This window comes from Triplophysa dalaica, chromosome 1 (genome assembly GCF_015846415.1).
Source record: "Triplophysa dalaica isolate WHDGS20190420 chromosome 1, ASM1584641v1, whole genome shotgun sequence".
NCBI lineage: Eukaryota > Metazoa > Chordata > Actinopteri > Cypriniformes > Nemacheilidae > Triplophysa > Triplophysa dalaica.
Genome location: NC_079542.1, coordinates 6,802,743 through 6,824,392, shown reverse-complemented (window position 1 = coordinate 6,824,392; position 21,650 = coordinate 6,802,743). Strand labels below are relative to the sequence as shown.

Below are 21,650 nucleotides of genomic sequence, written 5' to 3'. Positions count from 1 at the left end.
TAGGTAGGCCTTAAACCATATATTCCATAGTTCATTTTTGTAAGGGTAGCTCATACAGTACTCTCGGTTCTTTTCTCAGTTTGTGTTTTAGCAATTCTCATGTTGCCCATACACTAGAACAAATTGGTTTTGTTGTAGTATTCCTCATTTGTAAATTGCTCGGGATAAAGACAAAACCACTAAATCCGGCACGCAAGGCACATGGTGAGAGAGAATTCATCCCCCTTATTAGGATAATCTTTCTAGGGCAAACATTTCTTCTTTATTTAGCTGATTATTATTCTTTCACCAACCATTTTAATCCAATGAGCAGCGCTGCTCATTAAATCCACTGAAGGGGTAGATTAAAGAAAGAATGTTGTTAGGCCATACAGGGTCATTATTCAAACTGAAGTCGCACACAGAGAAAACGAAGCTTACACACTAGGACAAGAGGCATGCGGTTGCTGCTGCATTTCTCGATTTAAACAGGAAGTAGTTATGGACATTCATTATCATTAACACTTTAAGCGTTTTGAGCTTAGTGTAAACGTACCGTTATTGCTGTTGTCATCTACCAGTATGATCTCTTTTAGCAGGTGGCTTGGGGTCCGGTTCATGGCTGACCGGATGGAACGCAGAATGACTGAGAGCGCCTCATTCACAAAGATGAAGACTATACTGACCTGGGGCAGGTTGGAGGAGTAAGTGATGTTTTTGCACCTGCAGACAGAGAGAGAGGGAGAGAGAGGGAGAGAGAGAGAGAGAGAGAGAGAGAGGGAGAGAGAGAGAGAGAGAGAGAGAGAGAGAAGAGAGAGAGAGAGGGCATTCAGCAATTGATCTATTTGGTAATAATAAAAAGGGCTAAACTATACATGGAAATACTGTATTTCTGCTTTACATTTAAAAAAGCCTTACTGCCTATTTTCCAGATTTTTTTCTGGATTTGAAACCGGTGTTACTGGAATGTAATCTCGACCTACTGGTATGGAAATGTCTTTCCCCATTTATGCAGATAGAAGCTACCGTTGCATGACTGAAAATAGCTGCCTGGGGGCGTTTACCAATGTGGATGCTGAGTGAACTGACTTGACTTAAATGGATTTTGGGCAATTAGAAAAACTGGAGAATTTTGGCAAACTCAGGGACCCTTTTACGATAATAGGTAATGTTGTGATGTTCTTGTGAGACTGGAGTTTATAACAAGCTTTTAGACCAGGTACTCGACACGAATTTTGCTCCGCCTCGAGAAGAGAACAGATGTGATCAAATGTGAAGGAGTTCTTTATGTTGCTGCCAGCGAGACACATCCTGTAATTACAGACTTTGGAGTAATTATGTTTTTCACACACATCGCTTTCAAAGCTTGTCAAAATAGTGTGGGTTGGCATAAACTGTGTGTTGTCGTATAAGTTCAATCAATACAAGACTGCAAAAAATGTTGACGGTTTAAATATGTTCGTCAATGTACAACAACAGAAAAGTTTAGGGTCACTTACTCGTTCTTTATAAAAAAAACATATGGTGGTATGTGTTGAGGAAGGCGGGACGGGAGCCACGAGGAGGGGCCGGTGGCGTGAGTGATAGTTGGAATCAGCTGTGTGTACACCGGTCCCGCATATCTCACGGAGGAAATCGGGAGCATAAGAGGACGAGGGACGGGACTGCTGATGAGAGAGGACCGGGCCCGGACATATGTTTTAAGTTTGTATTTATGTTCTTGTGGCCGGCAGTCGACTGTGAGGTGGCTGCCGGCATTTTACTTCTGTGTAATTGTTTGTTTATTTTGATTAAACTTTATTTAAATGTTCGCCGGTTCCCGGCTCCTTCCTTCCTTCTATTGAACCTTGTTACATGGTAATTTTCTGACAGGACATTATCTGTAAAATTAACGGACATTTAATGCTAAAACACAATGCCATGATGTGTAATATTCTAAATACAGCTGGAACACCTGTAAGAAAAAACAATACAGAAAAAGCCACCCTATTAATATATAAGAGAGTATTTTGTGCCATATATATAAAAAAATAATATTTAAAATATAATCATTTTATTTTGTAATTATTTTTGTAGGAAAAATAATCTCATTATTAATTCAAAATTCTATTAATGACTAAAATAATCCAAAATAAATCAAAAATGTTTATTTTATAAAATGTATATTTTATTTATATTAAAATGTACAGTATATAGATAGTACGCTTTAAACATTATTGAAGGACTTCTTATGTAGGCTACCCTGGTCTCTTAATAGCTGTTTTTCTTCATTATTCAAATCATCAATTTCAATAAGAAAATGTAATGCTTAGTGTTGGCACTTTGCATTTATTTTAAACAATTAATCATAGACCTTCAAATAAAAAGATTTTCAGGTGACCCCAACTTCTGAATGAAAGTACATTTACATTTACATTTATGCATTTGGCAGTCGCTTTTATCCAAAGCAACTTACATTGCATTATCCTATACATTTTACATGGGTATGTGCAATCCCCTGGGATCCAAACCACAACCTTGGGTTGTTAACACAATGCTCTTACCACTGAGCTACAGGAAAGTAAAGTAATAAAGTTTATAAAAAAAGTATAAATAATATAGAATAAAGGATACTATTTTGAAATACCTCAGTATTTTTAAGACATATTACCCTTTCCATAGACACAGCTTTTTAAAAGTAGAATGTCCCTGGAAGCGGTTACTTCACTTGGCACGAAAGGTGTGACCAAAAGTAGATTTTAGACCACCAATAGTGGATTATAGCATCAATGATGATAAGCACTTACCCATCAGGTCTGTAGTCTGGGATCGGTCGGTCCATGGCGAGGCGATCGCTGAGGTAACCGTTGTAGCCGTAATACTGGAACATCTTAAGGGCCACCCTGCGATTCTCTGGCCCCAGATCCTGACCCCAGTGGTTGAACAAGGACGAGTCCGAAAAAGATCGATCAACCTGATTGTCATCTGCTTTCAGTGGGGACTCTGTAAGGATCAGACAGACAGAACACTGACGGAGTCTACCGAAAGTTCCCACAAGGGCTAGTTTTTCTGTCAGTCAATCATTAAATTGTATTAACTTGAATAAAATCACAAATTATCATAAGGGCTATATTTCAATAACTATAAGGTTTTAAGCAATTAACGGTGACTAGCTTTAATATAAACAGTCATGACAAATGTCCTCAAAAAGCATCAAATTGCAACTGGAATTGAATTCAGAGCAACCCAACTGCTCTCATTCACAGAAAATCAGACTGAGGAAAGAAAAACATTACAGCTTTCAATGAGGCTCAGTATTCTCCACATGATTGTTTACTTATGAAAACAATATCCTTACATAATACTCTCATTCTGTATAAATCCCTCTTCCGCTATTTGCACTAACAATGTCACTTTGATAGACCTTTCTGCTTCACTATCTATTATGATCTTTCCAAATCTTCCAGCCACCACACACACATGCAGACATGAAGCCGGTAGATATCAAATGGATTTCTAAGCTTCAATGATGTTGTTTTTCTGAAACTAAACCGGCCCCAAAGTACTTCATTAACAGTTTTAAGAAAGTAAACCGAATTAAGGATTAATGAACTGTTTAATTAAATATCACAAACATATATGAAAGAAAATCATTACAGCTCAGTCAGCATTTCACTAGAGATAAACTTTAATAAGTTGCTTTGAGACCTGAGCACATCTTTTCAAGCGGTGAAACACTTATAAAGCCAGCGTTAATGGATTTAATGCATGCTCATATCTTCAAGCATACAAAAATGCAACTGAAAATGCAACATACAAAGCAACACAAAAATACAGATTAAAGACAAAACCCAATATCAATCCATTGTCTTTTGAGAAAAAAACTATATTTTCATGAACATCTCAACAATGTTTCAAACTTTGCTCAAATTTTTTGCCAAGATGCGAACTCCGTAGTTTCAACATAAATTCTCATACTCATGCTATTACTGTCCAGTATGTCAACAATTGGCTCATTTGTTTCCATTTGGGTTTTTCTCTAAAAACATAAACGATACCTAAAGGTACAGTTTGTAGGAATCACCGCACGATCAAAACAACAACAATCGCGTAGCTTGATGACACTGTTTAGCGTGGAATGATGGGATATGTTGTCTTCAACTCCAGCGCTGATGGTACTGCGGATACATCAATAAGACCGGAACGAGAAATCATGTTAGCGGCAGAGGTAAAGTAATAAAGTTTTATAATGTTGTGTTTGATGAAATCAATTTATTTCATTATAATGAATTAGACCCGAGTAATATATGGTTTAAAACTAAAATTGTTAGTCATAGATGTTACAGTAATTGTACGATTCGTTGGTGTGATCACACTGCGCAATTTTAGGTGTTCAAATCAATCAAGTAAAAGTTATTTTGAACGTACCCACATCATTTGTAATAATGCTAGACGGACCAACGTTACAAACTACTTCTGCATCTGTCTACGACAGTGTCACGAGGTTGCTACGTCAGTAAAGGGGGTAACAAAGGGTAACGCGGGTTTGACACCATTTACAGGCGACTAAACATCCCCTGTCCACTGTTTAGAATAGCGATTTTCTCAGGATTTAAAAGCAGTTGGAAACATTTGAGATATATATAAAATTACCCTTGTGGTTTTCTGATATTTCTCTGCAAAATTCTTACAAACTGTACTTTTAAATACATAAATGAGAATGCCATTACAGTAACTCACCTAAGCTATAAAAGAGACAACCTTGAACTACATTTCTTAAATTAAGTATCCCAAAAGGCTTCAGTATAATTCAATTCTACGACTCAAATAATAGCAGCATATCATCCAGCAACAACAGCCTTTATAAGAAAAAGCGCACTTGATATCTAGCTGGCTATGGGAACCGATCACTGGAGGACAGATTGAGTGGGGAAGTGGCATTGTGTGTGAGCCACAGGACTGCAACATTGCTGTCGAGTCTCCAGTCAGAAAACTGATACTGACGGGGTCAGTCTGGATCACTGACTGAATCAAACGCGGCTCTGTTGGATACCGGCTACCTGGAGAACACGCAGCCGAACACGAGCGCTGAATAAACATCGAGCTCCTGCTGCTATAACAATGAGTCCTCAGGTCTGGACTGCAACGGTCTTTAAACATTGATGCGGGAATGTTTTATTGAACCCCGTGCACAAACACGCAACATCTAGACCACCGAGATGAAATGTCAATATAGAAAGGATTATGTCTTCTTGGTAGTAGACACTGAATTGTGTTTGAAGTGCAAATGTGTAGAAAAAATTGTCATACATTTCAGTTAGATTTACAACTGGTGAATGTTAACATCTTATGCACATGCAAGTTTGCTTTTTTTGTATGTTTTTGTACAAATGTGCAATCAGTAAGTGTTCAGTAAACGTTTTATTGCCATTCATACCTTTCACCAACAGTAAAGTAATTCCTTTTGACAAATAATTAAACAAAAAGGTCTGGCCTCGATCAGAGAAATCTGCTCCGTGCAACGTGCATTAGCACAATGGTTCAATAGAAACCTTTTACCTGCACTATATACTCTTCATTTGACAGCATTCAAGTGAATTTGAGTTTTATTTTACCTTAAATTCAAAGTATTAAGGTGGCAGCACATCACCGATTTGAATCGTGACATGAGCTTAAATCCCCTTTTACAGGTACCTAAAGGGCGACAGACATCATCGTATGTTTGGCTATTAATTAAACCCCTCCCTAAGGATAGAAAGGAAACATGCTGGTTCAGTCCGGGTTCACTTTTGTAGACTTTGTAACCTAGGCAACATGTAGTCTCTTAGTCTGTACAGCATGTCGTCCCAAAGGCTCTTTGTTGATCGAGGAATTGAGTCGAAAAGCCTGTAGGCCGGCTATCAGAGCTGGTTAGTTTAACAAAAGAGACCTGGGGCTTCAAGTAACGGAGGTACACAGACCTTTAAATGCAGAAAGTGCTGAATAATAAGCGGTCTGAGAATTACCCTGCGTGTGCCGACTACATTGGAGTATGGGCACGCAAAGGTCAGAGGTTTGGCGACTGCCACAATAAAGTATTTAACATAATTGAATTGAGATTACAGCACTTTTGATATTCCTCCTTGCCTAGCAAAGCTGTGAAAGCTCAAATTAGATCAAATAAACAGCTAAATTAAATCAAATAAATGTCCAGATCAATTACGTGAACATGACGTGTCAGCTTTGCTTGTAACAACAGGTATTACAGTGATCATGTTGGATTGTTTTCTTTGAATAAAATTCTTTCAAGATCGTAATAGCTTTTATATTGCTAAAAGGGCCAATGTGCTGTAAAGTTTAGCTTTATGCATCATCCAAATTTACTGATGCATGCTATAGTGCAAAAAGGGACTAAAAATAGACGAAAAATAGTCTGCAGTTGCCCCATGCATAACATTGTCATTTAATGTTTTTCCTGTAGTCATTTATAGTAAATTGAGCGAGGCACCTTACACCTACTTGCTCCCCGGGCGCTGTAGTGATAGCTTCCAACTGCTCCTGGTGTACGCGTGTTCACCACTTGCTCTCTCATTTCGGGTATGGGTCACCATATCTGACTAATAGGTCACTTTCACTTTTTCACTCCACTTAAATGGATCACAACATTCTTTTTTTTTACCCCCGGCTCTCTCTCTTCCACATGCATTCCCACCCTTGCTTCTATTACAGGTCATTTTGTTTCCCATATATACGGTACAGTATGTTTCCTGTAAGATGGTATACAGAAAAACAGAGACTGATAGAGGTGAAATTACTCTACATCATCAAATTACTTTAGGGAGAAAATATAGCAATAGAGAACTCTGAAATAATGAGCACATCCTGACACCAGCAACAACATCTACCCGAACTGCTCAACCCATAAAACAGATTTAATAATCTACCTGCATAGCAGTACAGGTGCTGGATCAATCTGGTGGACAGGGATTATCTTAATCCAGGACTAGGCTTTAATTAAATAAGAGTTTTAAGTAGTTTAATAAACATACCTTACAAACAAACGTTACATGTGTGCATTTTGAGACAAAAACAATGGCACTAATGTCTTTATAGATACAGGAGAAAGCCCCGTAAACATTGGTCCAGCAGCACTCCTGGTTTCATATATTTTTTTAATCTAACAAATAAAATTAAATATTAGTTTAACATTTTGATTTGATATATATGTTCTGTTGGTTGTATTCTGTTTAAAGGTTTGTGCAGTGTTAAAAAAACAAAACAAGAAACAGGAAGTTGTTCTGGTCCAGAGTTGTTTACATTTTCCGAAGCGATCTCTACGATGAAAGGTCATGAAAGGTTTTTGTGTGCCAATGAAAACTCACTCAAAAGTTCCTAAAAGAGTCATCAATTTATTGTTTGTCTATATAACGTTTTTCACAATAAAGAACCTAACAGAAAGCGTCTTTGAATGTTTTATGGAACCATTCAGTCAAATATTATTTCTATGGTATTATGAGCATCTTTTTAAGCCTGTATAAAAAAACATTTTCTTTAATAATCATGTTGCCTTAACCTAAAATATCAGTAAATAAAAAGTTTAAAGGTCCAGTGTATGAAATGTAGGGGCATCTAGTGGTAAGGTGGCAAATTCTAACCAACGGCTCACTCCGAATGTGATAATGTATTTACGAAACGCGCTCTGTAGAGCAGTTTGACCATATAGAGCTACTGTAGAAATGACATGAAGGGGTACACACGGTGTATGTATATAGAAATAGCTCATTCTAAGGTGGTAAAAACATGACGCTTTATTATGTAAGAGATTTATACATCTCTGAAGACATAGCTTATATATTATATTGCATTTCTGTCAATAGAAAAAAATCATACATTGCACCTTTAAACAGAGATGACAATAGAGAGGCAAACGTTACAGATTGCCTTTTAAAATTTTGTTAGCTACGCTGCCTGCATTGATATCACAGCTCTGTACTCAGACTGTGTCAATGATTTTCTGCGTCAGGTTTTTAAATGTCACTGAGATTTCCATTAGGTCTTGTGAGTTATTGAGGGGAGCTTCTGTGCAATACCAAGTGTACTGAATGTTATGCAGAGCTGTAATTTTAAATGACATGAACTGAGCCCGGCCCTTCCTGAAGAAGGTGTGCTGTGCAAATACGAGCATTGAAAGAGGCCAAGGGGAAGCCAATGAAACGTGACTTCCTGGAAAGTGGAAACAATAAGAACAGTTTAACAGAAGGAGGAAGAAAGTGTGAGACCTATAATCAGGCATACACTAGACTAACAGAAAGATGTGGATTGAGAATAATTATGACAGGATGAAATTATGATTGAAATTGACGCACATGTTTCATCCTATCGCCTGTGACTTCTCTGTGGTGTCAGATTTTCATTCTGATCATTTCTCTTGTTCTAGCAGGTTGTAATCACATGCTCACAGTGCGGTCCTTTATCGGAGTCAGGTGTGCTGAAACACAAAGGACTTTTACAAAAGACCACCTGCATGAAGTGATGTCTGATGAATGGAGTCCCAAGACCATGTGCTCAAAACCTTTAAAGCCAGGCATACACTGTTCGGGTTCAGCAAGGTTTTGTTAAAGGCATGTTTCACCGGCAAATCAAAATTTTGTGTGTGTTCACACTATACAGTCGAGAAACGACTTGACTTCTTCAACTGTGCAATGCCCAAAATGTTTATCTGAAATTTGTTCAACCCTCCAAATATTCATCCGAGAGGTAAAAGCCTATTTTTTCCCTTGTACGTCCATGCACAACAATACTAAGTACCAAGCTCACATCTGGACGAAAATGGCAAAGTGTATGCCCCGCAAAAGTCCGTTTACGGAAGTCGTGTCACTCTGCGGCCATCTTTGCAACGCGCCTTCGGGCAGTTTTTACGTCTTCAAACAAAAAGTGAATGGGACTACTGAGATATCTTGCCTCGCATAATGAAGCGTTGTGTTTTTATTACGTTAGAAAGAGCTATTTCTATCTATTGATCGTGGTAAGAGCTTTTCGTTAAATAATGGAAAACTTCCTAACTTGGCACATATCCAGACATGAGGTGTAGTCGAGCACACTTTCAGTATTTTTAAAGGCTCCTGGATCGCAGTCGTAGAGCAATTCTACTGTATTTGGAGGTACAGTAGATTTTAGAAACCTGCTGCATCCTCCAAAACCGGCCTACAGAACAGGCAATAACTCACATTGGTAATTGGAATATAAGATAAATGGACTTTCTTATAACCTGCTTTAAATAGAAATCTTTTGGTAAGAAGACACATTTAAATGAATAAACAACTACAGTATATATCTTTAGGGCCTAATTTAATTTTTTTATGGCTCATTAAATACACTTAATATCTTTCTTTTGTTAACAAATACATTATTTTTTCAGACGATGGTATAAACGTATCACTTTATTTCTGTGAGCCATAAACATTTAATATAACTATATAACATCCATCCATCCATTTTCTACCGCTTATCCGAACTACCTCGGGTCACGGGGAGCCTGCGCCTATCTCAGGAGTCATTGGGCATCAAGGCAGGATACACCCTGGATGGAGTGCCAACCCATCGCAGGGCACACACACTCACTCATTCACTCACGCATTCACAACTATATAACATAAATAAATAAAAATTCTGATAACATACTTTTAGAGCACTATTTTTGCAAATTTGTAGACACTAGGGGCATTAAAATGACAAACTACACTTTTAAGCAACAGTAGGAATCTGAAAGCGCACACATTTGGAGAGGTGCATGGAAAGTGCGATTGCTTAATGTTTCACGCTGGCAAACACAATAGCAGGCAGGTGTTTTAAATGGCGGATGATGCAGGTGCAGGTATGACTGGCACGGTGACAGAGGTGCCAGGGTTCAGAGCTCATAGCAGCTGGTACAGGCAAACTGGTGCAAACAACACGCAAAAAAAAACATGCAGGAACTGCATTCCAAAACTAATTACGAATGAAATGAATGTGTCAAATTGACATGACTAAAGGGAAAAAGACAAATGAGCGTTTGTCAGTGTTGTAACATGTTCGTCCTACCTGTTGACAGAGAAGCATGAGAAGAATGCAAGCCCACACGCTGTCCAACCCACTTGCATTATTTCTCTCATTTTGTCTCCTCTCCAACAGATGTTTGACTTGCAGCTACAGCTCATGTGCGGGCAAAAGTCTGTTTAGTTCAACTAAATCTCTCAGCATTGTGATGCATACAAAAAAAGACGAAATAAATCTCGTTCAAACATCAATCAGTTAATTTTTCTCATGAAAAGACAGCTCGGTGACTGAATGCACTTCATAAACTCTTCATCGAGGAAGGTATTAAAAAAATGGAAAGCTTCAGTCCATTTGTCTCGCAGCATGTAAACAGGTTTCACAAATAATAAGGTGAACAATCCTCAACCGAGCCAGCAAACAAATACTGCAAGACTTCAATTAGGATCATTACTTGTTTCTTAATGAAGGGTTGCTGTGTTCCAGCACACATATGCATGACAGCACATGCTATGTTAGAGTTAAAAGGCAATTCGTGTTTCTAGGACTGAAGGTGTGAATTTATTAACTCTGATGCCAAGCAGTGAGAGATGGTGTAGTGGAACGAAACAGGTCTTAAAACATAAAACATACGTCGGTATTAATATTCCCTCATATTCTTTCAGCAGTGTATACTGCTGTTCTCTTCGTGAACTGCAATATGTGAATTTTCGCATAGTTACTCCATACATATCTGTCAAACTATAAAATGATATAAACTCTGCCCGACTGAAGTCACATTGAAAGTAGAATATATGACTTGTGCACTATATTTTCGTATTTCTATACACTTTATATTCTTAAGACGCATGACACACAAAGCTGTCACTTTTAAATGCATTGCTAAACAGATATTAGTAAATCAATTTATATATTACATTGAATTACATACATTTTGGTGTTTTTTTACAAATAATTAGCACTTCGGGACACTGGAAATATAGCTCATATTTATGGTGCTTTTATAGTGAAAACTACATAAAAAAATCCTCGAGCTTTTCACCGAAATAATAACCTCAGACCAGTTTGGACCGACACTGCAACTGATAAACAATGGAAAGAATTGAATTATTGGGCAAATTATTAGAAGCAGGAAACACATGTCTGTGAAATAATGACACAGAAATGGAAACACTTTGTATGGACGGCGTTGTTGTGTGTGAGAAATAGGAAATGTAGAAATGTGGGTGTAACGCACAACCCTTTATTCTTCCCTTTTAAAAATAAAATCGGAATACGATCTGTCACTAGAAATCCACTCTCTTTGTTTTTTTAAAAATACTCTAGGCACCATAGGTCACTTCATTCTCTAGCTTGGATCAGAAAGAACAAAGTATAGGGCAGATGTGGGTGGCTTGAAGGGTCTTTTTTTCCTCTAACCATCGGCAAACCGCCCACTTCAAACCAGGTTTTGTTCTGGTACTCACTGCTACGTTTCTTTTTCACCATGGACCATTGTTTTTCAAAGATCTTTGAAATCCGGCTTGTCTTTAAACGCTATAATCGCCTGCAGCTCGTGTAAGGGGTAAACTCTCTGGGAGGTTGTTAAAAGGTTACGGTTCTCTGTATTTTCTGTCTTTCTAGTGCATGAATTTTCCTTGAGGGTTCCTGGTATCTTTGAAAGCAGGGCCAAAGATACGGCCAGTTTATGAGGCATAAGATGTAAATCAAAATATTTCAGCAGTGCCCTGGAGGAAAACTGTCCTCACATGTTCTCTTCTACTAGGAGACAAGATATCACAATGACATCGGCTGAACTCATTAGCTTATAGAGTATGAAATATCGCTTATAGCTCCCAGAACTCTCTGTAAGTCGCTTTGGATGAAAGCGTCTGCTAAATGACTAAACATAAATGTAAATAGAGAAACGAATCTCTCAACTGCACAGTCAAATGCTAACAAACACGATTGTCATGCTATTAAAACCCATTTATTAAATCAACGATCACAAGGATTATTTCATTTAAAAGAGAGTATTTCTGCTTATGCATTTTAGTGTGATCAAAAAAATGCAATAAATACATTTCCTGTACAAATGATCAAATGTTATAAATAGTCTATGGTACAACCCAAAAATGTCTATAACTCAAATTAAGAAAGTGACAAATGAGAATAAAGACTAGAAATAAAAATGATACACTGAACGATAAAAGTGTGTAGCCGTTACACCGTGTCTTTTACACACGACTTGTTCTAATGGGATTGTCGCGCCGCATCGCGCCATGTCCGATGTGGACACAATTTAAAATTATAGTGGGTTCTTATGCGTTTTATTGTCTCTTGTCATATGGCACCCCAATCGGTGTAGACTTATGCATCTTATTTCTCATTTGAAAAACATCTGGATTTTTGCTTCATAATATTTAGGACCAGACAATTTTCCCACATAAAGACAAAAAACTGTATTTGAAGTTTTGATTAAAGTGCTCTTGGGCCACTAGAGAGTTTGTGTTTGTTTGTATCGTCATTAAAAGCTTCAGAGTTCGGAGGGTTTAAACTGAATGAGCTACTGAGTAACAAATCAATCTCAACAAGACAGAAGTAATGGAGAATAATGTAAATGAAATGTAACTTAGCCTACAGCTCAGTCTTTCACAGCTGTAAAATTGTGTCTGAATCATATACAAACTTGCAAAATTGCTCTGTTATGCTACTGTACTTCCCCTTAATCTTTTAATGACACTCCCAGAACCAACAAAAGAAAATGTCTTATAAAAATAAGCTTTTCTGTTTTGAATACAATTAAACTACAATATTTGTGTCTTCCCTTGCAAAAATGTGCCTCAGAAACTAATATGATATCATATCTATAACAATTTCAAACTCCTGTAATAGGAGTATATATTCATATAATATATAAAAACATATTTATATGTAAATCATTGCTATTATTGCAAGATTTAAAATACACCTTAAACCATTCCTAATGTTTTTTTTATTTGTACTCTTTATAGAAGACAAACCATGTTTAAAGACTCAAGGAGCTGATCATTTGATTAATAGAAAGATGATCTACTTTGTCTTTCAATGTACCAGCCAGGTACATGTCCTGCAAAATATAACTAGTAAAAAGGCTAAAAGAACTCAAAAAAAATACTTTCAGGGTACCTGTGGAGGCTTGAAAAGAGGCCAGCGGAGAGCCAATTGTAGACATTACAAGTAAAATAAAGGCAAATACTGGCTAAATAAAAAATCTCTTATACATTTTTCAATTAGGTTTTAGGACTACATTTTTAGAATTTCTGTCTTTTAAAAAGATATCACTTATGTGATTGACTCTGTATTTCATTTAAATTCACAGCAAATTGAAAGGCACAAATTTCCATGTTATCAAACATGACAAACACACAATAAGTGTGGCGAGCAACAAATTAAATTGTTAGACGGTGCATGCAGACGTCCTGTGGCTTTCATAAGAGAACTGGGTGGAAAGCAGGGTGAAGTATGGAATCTCTCATCAAAAAGCAGTGATTTCACCTGGTCCTGAATCCCATAAATAATTCAAGAGCAGACACCGTTCCAACCTTTATGAGCGAGAGCTGGCAAAATTCTGGCGCAGGTCACCCGGTGTTCAAGACACAAGAGGCACATCTATGAAAAAGCTCTCCAATTGCTCAGTCATGAATCGTTTCAAATGCATTCGATAAAACAAAAGATGTGCCGAGTGGAACTCTTGAACCAGCAGCTTCAGAGGAGCACAGCAAAACCAGCAATTTATTTCTTTACACGAGAAGGGGTTTTACCTCATTTCATTCCTAAAATCGAGTGCTTATCGGCACTAAAGCCACCTTAAAATAAATGGTTAGACATAGTCAAACTGAGCTGCCACACGATACATCTACCCAAATTGAATCACTCATGTTTTCCCTAACTGTGCCAAAACAAGAAAGCACTCTAAACAACATTGAACAGGTATGAAGTTTGAAATCGTGTAGATCTAATTCCTCTGCTTGCGCCATTAGAACCTGTCGAAATCCACTGAATGGATCCTGAGTAGATAATAAAACATTAAATGTGCTTTCCACCCTCCCACTGTCACGTTGAGCTTTAGCGAAACGCTCGGGTGACTCTGGATAGTCCCTCGGGAGGCACCATGAGCACTTCCATTTTCCCAGATGAAACCTCCTGCCTTCCTCAATAAATCCAGTATCTCGTCTGCGAGAGGCCATTAAATGTGATCAGGGATGGAGGGATGTTGTTAGGGTGGGTAGAAGTTTAATGCAGGTGTTAAGGAGCATGTTCAGCCCAGCAGGAGCTCAAAAGCATTGCATTATACGCCACTATACATGCCAGCAGATTTGTACCTTTGATTTAAAAAACATCAATTTTCTTTGCTCTGGAATGGTGGCTTTGCTCAAAAATGTATGAAAAGCTTTAGAGTGTGATAAATCGGCCTCTTATCAACCTGCCAGGCTGTTTTAGTTCTCCTCAAAAGGTTCTCAGGGCATTTTTTGACAGATTCAGAGACATTTGCATACTGTGTGTAGTCGTAACAGTACATCAAAATCCTGATTTTGTTGATAATATATTAGATAAATAGTCCTTCAGCACTTATTACAAAGCACTGGGTTTAGTACAGAGAATAATAAAACGATAGATTATGATAGATTGACAGATATATCCTGCTAATATAGAGTCGTTCCTTCTTGGCGGAAGAAACATTATTTTTGCAGAAATAAAAAATATGTTATCCTCTTTTGCTAGAAATTGAAATAAAAATGCCTACAACTGTGGATTTAAAAAGTCTATGTGACATAGATTTGACACATTGCAATTGACATATGGAAAGTGGATTGGCAGTACATCAGTGTGCCAACAACTGGAGAGGGAGTAAATAAATGTAATAGATTTTGTGGCTCAAATTCAAGATGCTGGCACCAATGACAGTGCACAGGGTTCAGAAATAATCAGCAACATATCAGTGTGGATGCACTATACCAATGACTTTAACCTGTGATCATACACTTCCTTCCTTGCATTACAAACCCAAACTAACAATCTATAACTTAAAGCTTGGTAAAAGTCACTTATAGGGATAGTTCACCCAAAAATGAAAATTCTGCCTTCATTTACTCACCCAGGTTGTTTCAAACCTGTATGTCTTTGTTCCGTTGAACACAAAGAAAGATATTTGGAAGAACGTTGGCAAATTTCAGTTATGGGACATCATCCACTAACATAGTAGAAATAAAATATTTAATATTGTTTGTTCTGTTGAATACAAAATGAGATGTTTGGAAGAATTAAGGAAAATAAACAGTTCTGGGGCACCTTTGACTACCATTTAATTTTTTCTATTATGGTAGTCAATGATGTCCCAGAAGTGAAAGCATTATTCCAAATATCTTTGTCTGTGTTCGTCAGAATTTATACAGGTATGAAATGACATGAGGGTGAGTAAATGAGGACATCACTTTCATTTTTGGGTGAACTATCCCTTTAAATGAAAATGGCCAGCAATTTTAAAATCGTGAGAACAGAAGAGTATTTCTGATCCTCCAAGTGAAGTAAGCTGAAGGAGCTGAAGGCAAGGGCTGGGTGGGTTTTGGGGGGTTAACATCTTCAGTTGCTCAACAGGCAGTGCCAGGCTCCCACACACCCGGCCTGGTACAAGCACACGCATAAGGCCCTGCACTTGGGCTGTCACGATGTCAGATTTTCCCTATAAACAATTTTCATGGCCTAAAGAATTTATGATGGTATAATCATAAAATCTTTTGAATTGTTTGTAAGAAAAGCTATGGTTTCAACCCATTCCTTGTTGCGTTTTTGTTGTTGTAAATTTTGTTAGAAATTATGTTGCTTTGCCAAATTAAATAAAAATGCAATGTAAATAACTAACAATGCTATAAACTCACGTTGCAGCTCTTAATGCACTGTTAAATACGCTTCATAATAAAAGTGTTTCACAATGCCATAGAATATTTTTTTGTTTTACAAAAGGTTCTTCTGATTATAAAAGGGGAATGTTTCTTTAAAGATCCTTTGAGTGAATTGTTCTTTGTAGAACCAAACACTGTTCCTGTATATCATCGATGTGAAGAACTTTTTGAGGAACCTTTATTTTTGTTTGGGTGCAAAAGTGCCACCTCCCTTTTTCGTGTACTTTACTTTTTATCATATATACTGCATTAACACAATATCGACGAGAGCCAAGTGAGAACCAATCTGTGCTCATCCACAGTTTGGCATTATACTACTGGTGGGTTGATATTTAGTTTACAAAATAATGTGCCGGATGACCTGGGGTTCTTCCATTAACATTGTTTCCTTTGTTTTCTCACTCTGTTTTATACAAACAATGGAAGAGATCTGATTTGATTTAAAGGGGTCATATGGCGTCATTCTGTCTTTGGTTTGTTCTAAGTTGCATATGCATGTATAAGACAAGTACAATTGCAAAAATTAAAGTGTAGGAACAAAAGATGCTTTCTATCTAAAAGCGAATGCTCACCCAGACCTGCCTGAAACGCCTCGTGTAACCACACCCCCACAAATCTACGTCAGTTTGTGGTATGATTTGACCAAGACCGCCCAAGAGGTATCACATATTCGTCACATGCTTGTAGTATTCGACCAACCACTACACACTGATTTACTGGCCAATCATAGCACACCCCGCTTTTCACAGCGATGAGCTTTGTAAACAATTTGCGATTTTCAGAGAGGCGGGGCAAAGTGGAGATACAAACATGCACAGTATGTGTAAAATACAGCGTTTTTTTTCGTGTATGGGTCAATGACAAATAAGAAAATGTCAGGTGGTGCGACCATACATTAATTTAAAATAATATACATTTAATGTATTTAGCACTGAGTATTTTTCCCCTCAAATATAAGAAATTTTACATAAAATCATGCCAAAATATTTTATTAAGAATTTTATTGAGAAAATTAACATTTATTTCTCAGTTTTGTTCTCTGTTTGTATGTTCGGACGGTCGCACCACCTGACATTTTTGGTCTTTCAAACACCAAAACTCAAAAAATCTATTGAATTTCAATAAAATGAAAAGGGTTTCTTATAAAGGACATATTGTAGATCCATTTGATATATGACATGTATTTATTCTAATTCTTTTCAGGAAAATAATGAATTTGGACACAAAACACGTCATTGACCCGTATACACATTACATCTAAAACGAATGATAATTTTCATTTTAGCTATGTCGTATGACTCCTTTAACCTGTGGTGTCAAATTCTTAGTATTCGACTCAACAAACTATTTGTCTAACTAAACAAAAAAATGATATATGTTGTGACACAATAAAAACATATCTGAAGTTTGAAAATGACAAAAAGAGGAAGCTTTGATGTACTTTAGTGCTTGGTTTTGACAGCCTAAACCTAATTAAAAAAATCATGAAAAAATGTTGTTACAGGAAAAAACAAGAACGTTGATGGAGAAGCATTTCCATTTGTGTAAATCACATTAAGCAGGCTGGATCGAATATCATTTTGTTTTGTGTTGTTGTTCTTTACACAGGCAGATTTTTGTGTTTTGAGGAGCACTGGAGTTCAGATGAAATTAGGCATAAAAGACACATCACATATGTCACAGCCGTCTAATCTTTCCAGATACGTCAGCCGTTTCTTCTAAAGTTTTAGCAAAACAAAAATGGGGCAAATTTTCTGAACAAAAACGCAAACAGTGACAGGATTTTTATTTATTTATTTTTATTATTAAAGCTTTTTATTTTGTACGCCTCTAGACACACAAACTTCATTTTAGCACCTTTTTGACAAATAAATAAACAACATAAGACATCTATTTTTATGTTTCGATTTGCATTCGAAGGTTACAGACGATCGCTGGAGGCGTCGATTCCACCAGTGCTCGTTGCCTGACTTCTCTGACTTTCACTAAACTGACCCGCATAAATCTCACTGGCTTCATCTCATATAGCTCATACCTTTGACAGACAACAAATGCACTCCAAAATCAATAGCAATATTGATATCTTTCAGCAATACATTTCTACATCTTTAATGTGTTTAGAAACAATTCTCAGAATTCACTTTAGCTTGACTTTCAAAGTCTACTTTTGAATCCTACAGAAAAAATGACCATAGAGGTTTAATGTAAATGGCTTGGTAAATGATGACAGAATTTCAAGTGATCTATCTCTTTAAGAAAGATACTTGCTGTGAGAGTGAGCGTGATGTGGAACGGCCAAAAACATGTTATGAAAAAAAGGCAATTATTTAATGGGTTTACAAGTGCAAACCCGTCGAGCGGAGAAATGATAAACAGCCTTTTGAAGTCGTAGGGTTACGCTTTGGTTGCATCAGTTCCACTTGGATGTTTGCATAATCACACATATAAGTGTGAAATATTGCATGATTGTTACCGAGTCTTACTGGAGCTATTTGCTGAGAACAGCTAAAAATACAGCTCACGTTTTTAGTTTTGTCCAAATCATGTTTTGTGAGTTCAAATCACTTTTATTGTCACTCTACCATGCACAAGTGCAATAGTAGGTGAAAGGCTTGTTATTTTTAGTGTTGAAGAGAAGGTCACCCACTAATGAAATTTCGTAGTTATCTTCACCTATCCTCATGTCTTTCCAATCCTGTATGCTATTGATTTGCTGTGAGCAACATGTTCAATGTTCATAAAACATGTTAAAAAGAAATTAATAGTTACATTTATAAATAATGTAGATTATAAATAGTACGTTTTGCCATTATTAAAGTGTTAACAGTTAAATATGTCAGGTCAAGAAAGACTATCTTTATTTTATTTTTATAAAAAACAAGTATTTACGTTAAGTGAAATCAAGAAAATCAGTCTTTTTAATAAAAACATGTTTTTTTCAGGAAATAGTCTTTAAATTCAACTTAAAATGTCAGGAGATACATTGTTGACATTACTCTTAAAAATACACTTCCAATAAAGTGAGTGTTGGCAAAACCGATTGTCTTTTTTATGTTGAGGCAGCGGTGTTGTTGGCGGCAGCTGTTGAATGTAACTGATAAAGTAAAGTGTAATCTAATTTAGTTACTTTTAAAATCTATTAATCTGTACAGTAACTAAGTTACTTTTTAGAGGTATAATCAGTAATCAGTAATCAGATTACTTTTTCAAAGTAACTGTGGTAACACTGACGATGAGCAATGACTACATCACGTCCCGATCACTACAGCATCAGGTGTCTGCTCAATCATGAGCTCAGGGCACACGCACACGCTTTCAGGCTCTCTTATGGTCTCACTCTGTCCAACTATACAAACCTCACGCCAAATGATAAAGAGATGCGAATGGACGGAGGAGAATCAGTGCGTGTGATCGCGATGTGCTTTATTGAACGATGTTTAATTAACAAATTTCGAGACCAGAACGAGCAGATAATCCACCCGGCTGGTTCGCTATCAGCAATCTCAGCATCTACCTTATCAGCTCAAGAGAGAACCACTACAAATAGACAAAGCTGTCTGGTCACATTTGACTCCTTTTTAGAAGCCGCTAGCATCTGCTTTAAATTATAATCCTATGAAGTAAACCATGCTTTCAACAAAAGCTTGCATTTTTAAACGCCATTGCCAGCGTCTTTTTCTGCAACTCGGAGCGTCTTTTGAGTTTGATAAAAGTTCAATTTTTCTAAAAAAAACGTCCTGTCAAGCACATTTTTACAGCTAAACAATCACAGGGACCTGTCGTTTCCATAACAACATGCGAGGAACGTGATTTGTCGAGAAGGCCCAGGCTCGAAAAAATAATATGGCGGCCGAAACGCCCTTTGGAGAATAGTTTTGTAAAAATGTAAGTTCAATTTTTACATTCAATAACTTTTGATTGCATTTCTAGCGAGAAATGAGTATTGTAGCTTTTAAATATGTGATTGGTTATTGCAAAGACACTCCGTTTATATATAGAATTCTGTGGCACTGCCTATGAAGCCAAAGCTGCCTCCATGCATAAATGCTATCTTTGAACATTGTCGGCTGCTATTTTGCCAGCTGCTAACCACAACTCGCTCTGGGTCGGGCTAAAGCCAGGCTCGGAGCCCTCTCCCCGTACAGCACGCCAAATACGCATACAACCTTAACTGATCTTGAATGATATATTGATGAATATCGTGCGTGGTTGAATTCAAATCATAAAACGTAATAACATAATTCACTTATAGCCAACTGGGCTGGAGACTCAGGTTGAGCATGTGAGTGGGCGTGGCTTCAGCACCAACAGCGGATGCGCCTCAAACGTCTTAGAGCGGAGAATCCTGCTTTTTTTTCCAAGATTTCGATCACTTATTTTATTTACTTTGATGTTTTTTTCTCCGATCAAATTTGTCCTGGTGGTTAATAATACACTTATCCTGTTGTGTGACACACTCAGAACATATATTTTAATTTCACTTTACTCAGACTTTAAAGAGAGCAAATAGTCAAATGAAATACTGTTTAAGTTTTTATTTTATTTTTTATACGACAATGTTTGAATTTGTGCCATTATGTTAATGAGCAACAAAAAAACTAAACATGAAAATGGACCAATACAAATGGCACTCATTCATCACACACTATCATTATTAAGCAGCTTTCGGGCTTTTTTATGTAAAACTCACGAATGCCGTTCTACTGTAGCCAAAACCAGTATAGCACATTTATACCAAACAGCCTTCTGGATATCTAATCACAAACAGCTGTAATGAGGTTGGAAAATGTTCAATGAAGCAATTCCCACTTGGATTCACAAAACAGACACTCGGAGAGATTGGCATCATTCTGTTTGTTGAATACATGGTGTGCTAAGACTGATAAGGCATTTCAAGTGATTAGGTTGTATTCTTTGTAGCTGAACGTCCCCACCCCGACGTCTATTTGTCTGGTTAGGAGCTTTTCTGTGGAAACGCCAAGATTTAACAAGACATAAGTGGTGCAGATTTTTGCCTTCAGTCTCAGAGGATCTTTTATCAGCAACAAAGATCACTCAACAGATTTTGATGAAGAAAAGTGAGGTTACAAGAGAAACATGTTAGCAGTAGTCATGGTCTTTACTTAGCACCGTCTCTTTTACCTTCGTAGCACCTGAACCTATATCGCATCTACTATCTTTCCTTTGAGGAACATATAAAAGAAACATATCAATTCTACAGCTTAACTTGCACTGGTTATAAAACTGGCGGTTAACTGAAAGATATTTGGATATCTGTTCTTATTTAGACTCACACATGAACTCACACATAATGTATATATACAGTATGTATATATTGTATAATTGTATTTAAATATACTCTATAATATGCAATTTAAACATTTGTTTTAAATACTTGTGTTTGTTGTTATTATTATTATTATTACTTGCATGCTTTTAATATCCTGTGATTTTCTAAACTGCACAAAACATGAAGAGAAATGAGTATACTTGAGTAAATTTCATGCTCTATGTTTAACGCCCTCAATGTAAATGTTGAATCAAAGTTATCAAACAGTGTTAACAGTGTAAAATTTTATATTGCATTTACTGGAAGGTCCATTAACCAGCCAGCATTAAACCATGATCAGATACTTATGAAGAACCTTCTCAGGTCATGGATTTCATACACCCTCACTTTTGATATAATAACCTACCCTCGAACTGGATATCACGCTGCTTTTTTAATGAACATTAAAAAATTTCGCTAGAACAAGCTCC

General features: G+C 36.9%; 1 protein-coding gene across 1 annotated transcript in view; it reads right to left on the bottom strand.

The window, feature by feature from the left end:
* Positions 1–21,650, bottom strand: part of galnt18b (UDP-N-acetyl-alpha-D-galactosamine:polypeptide N-acetylgalactosaminyltransferase 18b) — a 69,704-nt gene that overhangs the window by 38,151 nt on the left and 9,903 nt on the right. Inside the window, exons 3-4 of the mRNA XM_056747980.1 lie at positions 2,766–2,961; positions 536–702 (exon numbers count right to left, since the gene is read on the bottom strand). Coding sequence (XP_056603958.1) covers positions 536–702; positions 2,766–2,961 — 363 coding nt within the window. The remainder of the gene's footprint in view (positions 1–535; positions 703–2,765; positions 2,962–21,650) is intronic.